The sequence below is a fragment of the Paramisgurnus dabryanus genome, chromosome 18 (assembly GCF_030506205.2).
Source record: "Paramisgurnus dabryanus chromosome 18, PD_genome_1.1, whole genome shotgun sequence".
In the NCBI taxonomy this organism is placed as follows: domain Eukaryota; kingdom Metazoa; phylum Chordata; class Actinopteri; order Cypriniformes; family Cobitidae; genus Paramisgurnus; species Paramisgurnus dabryanus.
This window is the reverse complement of record NC_133354.1, coordinates 987,926-1,000,000: the sequence shown is the minus strand read 5'-3', so window position 1 is coordinate 1,000,000 and position 12,075 is coordinate 987,926. Positions and strand designations below refer to the sequence as shown.

The 12,075-nt window shown below is 39.3% G+C and overlaps 2 protein-coding genes across 9 annotated transcripts in view; one reads left to right on the top strand and one right to left on the bottom strand.

Moving 5' to 3' along the window:
• The window catches only part of LOC135721325 (uncharacterized), a 12,815-nt gene extending 10,496 nt beyond the window's left edge, over window positions 1-2,319 (top strand). Inside the window, exons 3-9 of the mRNA XM_065243511.1 lie at window positions 135-276; window positions 480-684; window positions 936-995; window positions 1,155-1,260; window positions 1,414-1,485; window positions 1,937-2,008; window positions 2,267-2,319. Coding sequence (XP_065099583.1) covers window positions 135-276; window positions 480-684; window positions 936-995; window positions 1,155-1,260; window positions 1,414-1,485; window positions 1,937-2,008; window positions 2,267-2,319 — 710 coding nt within the window. The remainder of the gene's footprint in view (window positions 1-134; window positions 277-479; window positions 685-935; window positions 996-1,154; window positions 1,261-1,413; window positions 1,486-1,936; window positions 2,009-2,266) is intronic.
• ptpn13 (protein tyrosine phosphatase non-receptor type 13) overlaps window positions 1-12,075 on the bottom strand; it is a 126,410-nt gene that overhangs the window by 58,096 nt on the left and 56,239 nt on the right. For 4 of the 8 annotated variants that reach the window (XM_065243944.1, XM_065243947.1, XM_065243946.1 and 1 more), the window contains exons 19-20: window positions 9,165-9,271; window positions 8,170-8,229 (exon numbers count right to left, since the gene is read on the bottom strand). In XM_065243944.1, coding sequence (XP_065100016.1) covers window positions 8,170-8,229; window positions 9,165-9,271 — 167 coding nt within the window. The remainder of the gene's footprint in view (window positions 1-8,169; window positions 8,230-9,164; window positions 9,272-12,075) is intronic. The other 4 variants (XM_065243948.1, XM_065243951.1, XM_065243945.1 and 1 more) reach the window with 3 other exon arrangements.

The window sequence follows — 12,075 nt, the reverse complement described above, 5'->3', positions numbered from 1 at the left end:
AAATAAGTCTGGGAAACACTGCAGTGTTACCCTTTGAAACTTGTAAGGGAAAACACCTGCTCTGTGATTAATTTTTAAACTTTGTTTTGCATAATAAAACAACTGTTTACCATGCTTTTACATTTTTTTAACAGGACGAGGTGTGTTTGCAAAAGACCCTATTACAAAAGGGTCATTCATTGTTGAATACCGTGGTGTTTTAAGCAAGATAACGCACTCTTTTGAACCAACAACTGAATACACATATATTTTTAAGCACAATGGAAATGAATACTGGTGAGTAGCCATATCACACAAAACAAATAAAAACAACAGTTGAGCAAAAATTGAATACATTTAAATTTGGTACTATGCCAGCTATCCCATCTTAAAATATATCTGCACCTACTTAACATTAACCAATAAACCAATTATGGTTTATCTTCTTAAGTGTAATATTTGTTGATATTTATAATGGTTGGTTTTTATGACCCCTGTAGCATTGATGCATCAGCAGAGGATGGATCGCATGGAAGGCTACTTAATGATGATACAAAGCCAAATTCCAAGATGAAGAAAATTGTGCTGGATGGTGTACCTCATCTTTGTTTATTCGCTATTACTGACATAAATGAAGGTCAAGAAATTACTTACGACTACGGAGGAGATGACTTGCCATGGCGTTCTAAACGCAGTATAAAGAAGGTAGGGTATAATGTATTTTTATTGAAAAAAATAATGTATTTTTAACTATATGTAGTGTTAAATGCAGAAGTATCAAACTGCTGCTGACAAACTCAATAACTAGTGAAAAATATAATCTAAAATGATTTGATACAATATACTGTATTGTACTCTTTGGGGAAAATTGTTAACTTCTGCTTGTGTAATAAACTGTGGTTGTGTAGCACAGACTTGTATTGTTATAAGTTTGTTCTGTGTTTTGTTTTCATCAGCTCTTAACTGTGACTACAGATCAGAGTCAGCTTGTGTCTACTCTCGTACCTTCTACAGAGGTTTGTCAATATATTTGTCTCCTGAATCTTGTCTGTCTGTCTCTCTTTCTGTCTGTCTGTCTCTCTTCCTGTCTGTCTGTAATTTATTGAACTCTAGCAATAATCTATTAAACATTACATTGTTATAAGTTTGTTCTGTGTTTTGTTTCTGTTTCTCAGTGTCTTCATCAGCCCTTAACTTTCACTACAGATCAGAGTCAGCTTGTGTCTACTCACGTACCTTTTACAGAGGTTTGTCAATATATTTGTCTCCTGAATCTTGTCTGTCTGTCTCTCTTCCTGTCTGCCTGTCTTTCTATCTGTCTCTCTTCCTGCCTGTCTGTCTGTTTGTCTGTATGTAATTTATTGAACTCTAGCAATAATCTATTAAACATTACATTGTTATAAGTTTGTTCTGTGTTTTGTTTCTGTTTCTCAGTGTCTTCATCAGCCCTTAACTTTCACTACAGATCAGAGTCAGCTTGTGTCTACTCGCGTACCTTCTACAGAGGTTTGTCAATATATTTCTCCTTAATCTTGTCTGTCTGTCTGTCTTGTCTCTCTGCCTGTCTGTCTGCCTGCCTGTCTTTCTTCCTGTCTGCCTGTCTCTCTTCCTGTCTGTCTGCCTGCCTGTCTCTCTAACTGTCTACATGTCTGTCTGCCTGACTGTCTGTCTCTGTCTGTCTGTCTGTCTCTCTAACTGTCTACATGTCTCTCTTCCTGTCTGTCTCTCTTCCTATCTGTCTGCCTGTCTCTTTTCGTGTCGGTCTGCCTGCCTGCCTGTCTTTCTTTCTTTCTGTCTCTCTGCCTGTCTCTCTCTCTCTCTCTCTCTCTCTCTCTCTCTCTTCCTGTCTGTCTCGTCTCTCTTTTCCTGTCTGTCTGTAATTTATTGAACTCTAGCAATAATCTATTAAACATTACATTGTTATAAGTTTGTTCTGTGTTTTGTTTCTGTTTCTCAGTGTCTTCATCAGCCCTTAACTTTGACTACAGATCAGAGTCAGCTTGTGTCTACTCGCGTACCTTCTACAGAGGTTTGTCAATATATTTGTCTCTTGAATCTTGTCTGTCTGTCTCTCTTCCTGTCTCTCTGTCTCTTCCTGTCTGTCTCTCATCCTGTCTGACTGTCTTTCTTCCTGTTTCTCTTCCTGTCCGCCAGTCTCTCTTCCTGTCTGTCTCTCTTCCTGTATGTCTGTCTGTCTCTCTTCCTGCCTGTCTCTCTGTAATTTATTGATCTCTAGCAATAATCTATTAAACATTACATTATTCTGTGTTTTGTTTCTGTTTCTCAGGGTCTTCATCAGCACTTAACTTTGACTACAGATCAGAGTCAGCTTGTGTCTAGGGTTAGGAGCGTCACGCCTTAAGAGCGTGCATATCATGAATGATGGGTCTTGTTTGTTTTCTGAGAATCTACTGAACCTACTGGTAACTTGTTTGCCACGTAGCAATAAAAAATATACTAAAAACCTTGATTATTCTGGTTAGTCACATTGTACTGCTATTATTTTGAACAAGACTGTACTGCAGCACCTTAAACAGAGGCATGCTGTCGAGTGGGAGAGATGTTGTGCCCTGCGAAAGACTGCAGCAGCACAAGCAAACACGCAAAAAAACAGCCTTCTTTCTAGAAGCATTACCAAACTGCATCCAGTAACGTTAGTGATGCGGGTTGTCTCTTAACCCGCGGGGCGGGTAAAGTTGCCACTTTATTGCAGAGCGGGTCATTAAAAACAAAATAAAAAAACATCATGTATGTTGTGTGCAATACCCCATTGTCTTTATTAAATACTTGGGAATGTTTATTTTCATATTTTATTAGGTTCTTTGATAAGTTTAAATTACGTAGGCTACGTGGCAACGTAACTTGATATCACTGTTGGCCTTTACGTAATGAAAGCGCCAAGCAGCTCCTGCTGCCAATCACAAAAATAAAATAAACAGAGAAATTAAAGTGAAGATGAAAGACGAGGTGCAAGAGATATTAAGGTATGAATTTGTCAGTAGATTATACAAACTTTGCTTTGTAAATGTTAAAAATGGTTATCATTATAATATGACAATGTTGGTTTCTATGGTTCATAACTGAAGCGTATTGTTGCCAGTTTACATGGCGATGTAATCTAATGGCTGTTTCCAAGCACTTTTAGGCTGAAATAAAGCCTGTTTTTGTTTACATTACACATGCTTAGTATATCTTTTTTAATGGTCATATGGCGGGTTGGAAAAATAGACACAGTGGTGCAGGGCAGGCCAAATTTCATAAAAGTGGGACCTGCGGGTTGAATAAAATCCTGACCCACGCATCACCAGTATCTAGTATCCAGGATGATAAGAAGGGGTCAGTTGGAAAATGATCACAGATGCAGTCGCAATGTACATTACTAAAGATATGGTCCTCATATATACTGTGGAAAAAAGTTAAAACTTGTTTTGAACAATTTCTTTGCAATCTGCAGAATGATTTTTCAGTAGGGGGAAAAATCGATTTAAATCGTAAATCGGATTTTTTTGTGAAAAAATCTGGGATTTTTATTTTGGGCCACATCGCCCAGCCCTATCACAAATAGTACCATTTCCATGATATGAAGTGTACAAAATATTTATTTAAAATATATTAAATGTCCTAATTTATGTGAGGCCTAGTCCTTGATTAATCTAATTCCTGGCCAGGAAACCATACAAAAATAACTTGTTAATGAAACACTAATATTTCTTCAACTGTCTGTATCTCCTAATGCAAAACCAGACATTTTCTCTCTTGGTTTGTACTTTTTCTGCAGTATATGTGCACACGTCAGTACATACTTGCAATCACAAACAGGTAGCGGCAAAGTAGAGCAATGACATGTTGTCCAGAAGTGAATTGATTGCAGATATATAATTGCTCCTTCTCCCATTTTGCACATATATGTATATACGATAATGACTTTGTAGTTTGTGTTCCCATATACAATTAACTCAATCTGTTTGTTCCCATATACAATTAACTCGATCTGTGTGTTGTATGTGTAGAGACCTCATAAACACTACTGTCCTCATAAACCATCAATTAACTCGATCTGTGTGTTGTATGTGTAGAGACCTCATAAACACTACTGTCCTCATAAACCATCAATTAACTCGATCTGTGTGTTGTATGTGTAGAGACCTCATAAACACTACTGTCCTCATAAACCATCAATTAACTCGATCTGTGTGTTGTATGTGTAGAGACCTCATAAACACTACTGTCCTCATAAACCATCAATTAACTCGATCTGTGTGTTGTATGTGTAGAGACCTCATAAACACTACTGTCCTCATAAACCATCAATTAACTCGATCTGTGTGTTGTATGTGTAGAGACCTCATAAACACTACTGTCCTCATAAACCATCAATTAACTCGATCTGTGTGTTGTATGTGTAGAGACCTCATAAACACTACTGTCCTCATAAACCATCAATTAACTCGATCTGTGTGTTGTATGTGTAGAGACCTCATAAACACTACTGTCCTCATAAACCATCAATTAACTCGATCTGTGTGTTGTATGTGTAGAGACCTCATAAACACTACTGTCCTCATAAACCATCAATTAACTCGATCTGTGTGTTGTATGTGTAGAGACCTCATAAACACTACTGTCCTCATAAACCATCAATTAACTCGATCTGTGTGTTGTATGTGTAGAGACCTCATAAACACTACTGTCCTCATAAACCATCAATTAACTCGATCTGTGTGTTGTATGTGTAGAGACCTCATAAACACTACTGTCCTCATAAACCACAATGTGGTTTTGTCCCCATAACCATGTAAAATGTCACATTTTTAATATATGTATGTTATAAAAATGAAATTAAGTTTTTGAAGTGAGATTTGTCTTCTGTAGACCAAATGAAAATTTTTGACATAACTTTTATCTTTATTGGATAATGGGAAGGGTGGGTCCCCATAAACCACTGAAAAAACACAGTGGCCTCATAAACCACATATGCCTGTATGTGTGTGTGTGTGTGTGTGTGTGTGTGTGTGTGTGTGTGTGTGTGTGTGTCCGTGTGTGTCCGTGTGTGTCCGTGTGTGTGTGTGTGTGTGTACACTTGTGCATGCGTGTTTGTGACTTTGTCTTTTTGTGTGTGTCTGTGTCTTTATGTGTGTGTAAGTTTTACTGTGTCTGTATATGTGTGTGTGTGTGTCTGTGTGAGTCTTTGTTTGTGTGTTTGTGCGTGTTTGTGTATGTGTGTGGGCACGCACACACCTGTGTTAGCATTTTACATCTTTGTTTTGCATCTGTGGCTGTTTTTTGCCAAATTCTGTAAAAAATGCTCTCTGTGGCAGTCATACCTTTGTGTGTTTGTGTGTGTCTGTTTGTGTGTGTGTGACACTGAGCATGTCTTTTCTATATTGCATTTGTGCCCAATACCAGGCCTACCTTTCTGTGTCAATATTTTCAGATTTATTCTGGATGCATTGATTTTATTTGATGAATAACAAGAAAAAAAAGATTTTTTTGCATTTCCCATTCATTTCAATTGGGGTCATTTTTACCCCAAAGGGACTCCTCTTTAGAACGACCGAATCTAGCCCAGTATTTTTTATATAAATCTTGACAGATAATCTGGAAAAGTCACAAAATCTTATTCCACTGAGATGAGGGGAACCATGTTTTTTAACTAAATATAAAGGTGGCTTGGGGGTAAGATTGACCCCAGGGGACTTATTAGGGTTAAAGGATTACTCCACTTTCATAAAAAAATATCTAATAATTTACTCACCACCATGTCACCCAAGATGTTTATGTCTTTCTTTGTTTAGTCAAGAAGAAATTATGTATTTTGAGGAAAACATTCCAGTATTTCTCTCCATTATAATGGACTTTTTTTATAATTTTTGCAAAAAAAATTGTACTTCTAAATCACAACTTCCTTTTAATTTTTTGGTTTAAATCACAACTTCCTTTTTATTTTTTGGTTTAAAAGTACTTTTTGGTGTGAAAATGATGTAGACCCTTATGCCTTGTTTGGGATCGTTTAGAGCTCTGGGGCCTCATTTATAAAATGCTGCGTAAAAACCATCCTACATTTGATCTTACGATCATTTAACAAAAATGCGTACGTGTGATTCATAAACCAAACGTACGCGCAGAAAACGCGCGTACCTCTTTCAAATCCATAAATCGCAAATGAACTTGAACTTGTGCGCGCAGCCGACCAGTTTCAGATCTCCGCCTTTAAACGATGCGTAATTAATGTCAGACATATAAAAGAGCGCTTGTCAATGTTTAAACCCAATTTCAAAAAGCAAGAATGGCTTATATTTCCAAAAACCTGCAGCAATCAGACAAGCAAAAGTGCGTACGTCTGCTCAGACCCTGACGTGGCGCTAAGCACTTTTCCACGTCAAAGACAGTTTTTATAAATATGGACTTTGCCGTGGATTTTTGCCTACGCACACTTTACGATCAAATTTGTGCGTACGCGCGGTTTATAAATGAGGCCCCTGGACTTAAGTGGACCACAGCAGTTTCAATGCAGCTTTAAAGGACTCTAAACGATCCCAAACGAGGCATAAGAGTCTTATCTAGTAAAACGATCTTCATTTTCACAAAAATACTTTTAAGCCAAAAAAAGTAGTTGTGAGAAGTTGTGATTTAAAAGTACTTATTTTTTGGCGAAAAGGACGAAAAAGTTCTTTATAATGGAGAAAAATCCTGAAAGGATTTCCTCAAAAAAAACAAAAAACAATGTAATTTCTGCTTGACTGAACAAAGAAAGACAAAAACATATTGGATGAGATGGGGGTGAGTAAATTATCAGGATTTTTTATAAAAGTGGAGTATTCCTTTAAATGTACATATATGGGCCCAAATAAAGTACCAAATTTCACATCCATCATTCAAGTAATCCAAATTATTCCAGTGAGTTAACATATGACTTAATCCAAATATTAAACAAATGATGAGTTTGTGTAAGAAAACGTATATTAACTCGATTATTTACCAAAACTGAAACTAAAATAAGCACATCAGAGCTCTAAATTCAAATGTGTCAACATGTTGATAACAAATTGCATGTTTTATAACAAAAATCATTTTCAGATATAGTTATTGATGTGTCACTATATTTTAATTTAGCGCTGATTTTGTGAAAGTGAATCCATTACAGGCACATCGAAGATCAAAAATATGAAAATTTTTCATCTATAAAAATTTTTTAATCCACAGAAGTCAGGATTTAGGTTTATTTTTATGTGCTTTCGGAGCTTCAAGATTCTGGGACTTTTATATGTAAATAAAGTGACGGATTTTTAAAAATAAGGTGTTAAACGGATAAAATTAAGTCAAATGCATTTGTGATGGCACGAAGGTGAGCAAATAATGAAAGAACTTAAATTTTCGTGGTAACAAAGCACACCTATTACCATGTGGCAAAGATCCAGCAGAAATCGAATCCCTCTGCAGAACCTGAAGCTGATGCGTGACGCAGCAAGCCAAACGATATTTGACATTTAACCTACTTCACACCCCACCCACATACACGCCCTTCCGAAAGCAAGACTAATCTTTCATTATTGCTCTTCTCTTGATGCTAACCAATAGCATTATATTTGGCTGCTCTGTGGAAACAGGCCCTGGCCGGCACTCTGCATCTTATTTTATAGGAAAAGAGGGATTATGCCACAGCACGGCTGTATATCAGAGCTGACAAACACACTGAAAACGCACATCTTAGTGATGGGTTTGTAATGGCCCTCAGCAGCATGCATCCAAGCCAAAGAAAGATGGCAATGAAACCAGAGCCAAGATAGAGATAGACAGAAATAAAGCATTTAGTGTAAGACACCAAAGAGGACACAGCAATCCGGTCCATGTTGGATTTGGAAAGTTCTTCTCAGGCTTTGAGGTTTTGATTAAATGGAAGTCAACTAGCATGCCTACTTTGCTTCGCTGGAAGTTCACTGTAATTCGAGCATATGTTTGTGTTTTAGGGGCAGACCAGGACACGAAATTTCATACCAACTTTCAGCACTTAACCACTAAACATCAGCAGACGGGTAGGCGGGAAAGTTTTCTAGATTTATGCATTTGGCAAATGCTTTTACAAAGCATTCAAGCTATTCATTTTTATCAGAGTGTTTTCTCCTGGGAGTCGAACCCATGACCTTTCAAGCAATGATCTACATTAAACAAAACATAGATTATACGGCATACCACTGATTCTGATGGAAGACGTAGGGGTAGATGGGGCTCCAGAGCTGTGCATGCTAACACCTGAGGAAACAGAAATGTCACGATAAGACTGCACAGAAAGGCATAGGTGGAGTTTGGGGGTCAGGGGGGCACTGCCCCCCTCCAAACCAGAGCCAAATATGATTTTGTCCTAGCTATTAATGAAATAGAAATATAAAAAAATCATATTATCATAAAGCTGGACTCTTTCGCTAATCTTAAAGCATGCAGTATCCTTCTTGCCGGCAGGCGCCCCCCCCAAAGCACAAATGCGAAACTCGTCCTATGCAGAAAGGGGCATTACGAACATGACAAAGACCATAGTCAAACCTTTATGCTGCATGGCTTCTCATATACTATACATACACTATACTGTAATATTTATATTTATGCTTTTGGCAGATGCTTTATCCAAAGTAAATTATTTTTATCACGATTGGGGATTAAACCCACAACATTTTGTGCTGCTACCACATTGCTCTGCAAACTGATTTAATATATTGAAATGAGCGTAAAAAAGAAATTAAATAAAAGTCGCTGATTACCCAAGCAGATATTTTACATTTGTAGGGGGGCGTATTATCATATAAACATAGACATCGAAGCACAAACATATGACTGAACTGGAGTGCATCAATTCAGACTCTATGCTATTTCTGGACATGCAGGAAGATGCTGAAAGGATTTCTGTGCTTCTGTCCTCTTTGATCTGACAGCAGATGATAGGATGAAATGGAAGTAAAAATCATGAAAATCATTGAGGCAATAGAGAAACAGAGTTGTTAAAAAGATAAAACGACAGAAGTGGACAGCCGCTGTGTCTCTACAGAGACACATAGAGACAGATTCTGCCCACTACTCTGACAGACCGTGGGATGAATAAAAAGGTTTGAGAAAGAAACAGAGATAGAATAACTACAAAGAAAGGAAATTATTAACTACTTAAATTGAAACTGCTTGCAATTCATTGTCCTCACCTATGACATACGCCTGTCCAATGTCCTCAGCCGATGAAGAGTCCGACCCTTTCAAGTTACTGACACCCCAGCTGGCTTTGGCATGGGCCGCAGGGCCGAACGCACTGCTGATGTGGTGAGACAGAGAGAGAACATGATGATGGGAAACAAAACAAAAGAGGCAATTAATCCAACAGCTAAGCAGAAATAATTAATGCACAGCACCTAAATTGATACATAAATATTTCAGGAGGTAAATTTTAATACTGCTATACTGAATGTTAATTATAAAAAAACAGTTCACACAAAAAAAAATAAAAATCTGTCATTATTCACATACATAATCCTAATTCTGTGCTTCATGATAACATACCAGGTATATACAGGTTTGAAACGACATGAGGGTTAATAAACAATGACAGAATTTTAACAGAATAGTTCTCAAATATTAATATTTTCTCATAATTTACATTTGCAAGAGAAAGCGATTAATATTTTGAACTCATTTATCGATTAATGTGTCACATGTCCATTGTTACAAACAGATTATTGCAGTAAGTTCAAATGTTGTGTCACGTCATTAACGTTGAATCTCATTGGTTCTTGAGTGTCACATTATGAAACACGCATATGATAACTAGTTGTGAGACATGCAAGAACCAATGAGATTTGGTGTGGCCGACTAGCTGCCATAACTGAATTTCTTGCTTATATGTATTTTTTCACAACTATATCCCCAAAAGAACATTTTGTTCACAGGTAAATGCACTCAAAGTTGCGGGTTTGGGGTTTCGGCTAAAGGCGCTCAAAACTGGGTTTTCGGCTAAAGGCCCTTAAAAGTGGGTTTCGGCTAAAAGGCGCTCAAACTTGGGTTTCCGGCTAAAGGCGCTCAAACTTGGGTTTCGGCTAAAGGCGCTCAAACTTGGGTTCCGGCTAAAGGCGCTCAAACTTGGGTTCCGGCTAAAGGCGCTCAAACTTGTGTTACACATTCAAAATTGGGGTTTCGGCTAAAGGCGCTCAAACTTGGGTTTCGGCTAAAGGCGCTCATGCTTGTGCCGAATACTTGGGTATACTCATACTTGGGTTTCGGCTAATGGCCCTTAAAAGTGGGTTTCGGCTAAAGGCGCTCATCCTTGGGTTTCAGCTAAAGGCGCTCATACTTGGGTTTCGGCTAAAGGCACTCATACTTGGGTTTCGGCTAAAGGCGCTCATACTTGCGCCAAATACTTGGGTATACCCATACTTGGGTTTCAGCTAATGGCCCTTAAAAGTGGGTTTCGGCTAAAGGCGCTCATACTTGGGTTTCGGCTAATGGCGCTCATACTTGGGTGTCGGCTAAAGGCGCTCATACTTGGCCCTTAAAAGTGGGTTTCGGCTAAAGGCGCTCAAACTTGGGTTTCGGCTAAAGGCGCTCATACTTGTGCCGAATACTTGGGTATACTCATACTTGGGTTTCGGCTAATGGCCCTTAAAAGTGGGTTTCGGCTAAAGGCGCTCAAACTTGGGTTTCGGCTAAAGGCGCTCATACTTGTGCCGAATACTTGGGTATACTCATACTTGGGTTTCGGCTAATGGCCCTTAAAAGTGGGTTTCGGCTAAAGGCGCTCAAACTTGGGTTTCGGCTAAAGGGGCTCATACTTGTGCCGAATACTTGGGTATACTCATACTTGGGTTTCGGCTAATGGCCCTTTAAAAGTGGGTTTCGGCTAATGGCCCTTAAAAGTGGGTTTCGGCTAAAAGGCGCTCAAACTTGGGTTTCGGCTAAAGGCGCTCAAACTTGGGTTTCGGCTAAAGGCGCTCAAACTTGGGTTTCGGCTAAAGGCGCTCAAACTTGGGTTCCGGCTAAAGGCGCTCAAACTTGTGTTACACGTTCAAAATTGGGGTTTCGGCTAAAGGCGCTCAAACTTGGGTTTCGGCTAAAGGCGCTCAAACTTGGGTTTCGGCTAAAGGCGCTCATACTTGGCCCTTAAAAGTGGGTTTCGGCTAAAGGCGCTCAAACTTGGGTTTCGGCTAAAGGCGCTCATACTTGTGCCGAATACTTGGGTATACTCATACTTGGGTTTCGGCTAATGGCCCTTAAAAGTGGGTTTCGGCTAAAGGCGCTCAAACTTGGGTTTCGGCTAAAGGCGCTCATACTTGTGCCGAATACTTGGGTATACTCATACTTGGGTTTCGGCTAATGGCCCTTAAAAGTGGGTTTCGGCTAAAGGCGCTCAAACTTGGGTTTCGGCTAAAGGGGCTCATACTTGTGCCGAATACTTGGGTATACTCATACTTGGGTTTCGGCTAATGGCCCTTTAAAAGTGGGTTTCGGCTAATGGCCCTTAAAAGTGGGTTTCGGCTAAAAGGCGCTCAAACTTGGGTTTCGGCTAAAGGCGCTCAAACTTGGGTTTCGGCTAAAGGCGCTCAAACTTGGGTTTCGGCTAAAGGCGCTCAAACTTGGGTTCCGGCTAAAGGCGCTCAAACTTGTGTTACACGTTCAAAATTGGGGTTTCGGCTAAAGGCGCTCAAACTTGGGTTTCGGCTAAAGGCGCTCAAACTTGGGTTTCGGCTAAAGGCGCTCAAACTTGGGTTTCGGCTAAAGGCGCTCATACTTGTGCCGAATACTTGGGTATACTCATACTTGGGTTTCGGCTAATGGCCCTTAAAAGTGGGTTTCGGCTAAAGGCGCTCAAACTTGGGTTTCGGCTAAAGGGGCTCATACTTGTGCCGAATACTTGGGTATACTCATACTTGGGTTTCGGCTAATGGCCCTTTAAAAGTGGGTTTCGGCTAAAGGCGCTCATACTTGGGTTTCGGCTAAAGGCGCTCATACTTGCGCCAAATACTTGGGTATACCCATACTTGGGATTCGGCAAATGGCCCTTAAAAGTGGGTTTCGGCTAAAGGCGCTCATACTTGGGTTTCGGCTAATGGCGTTCATACTTGGGTG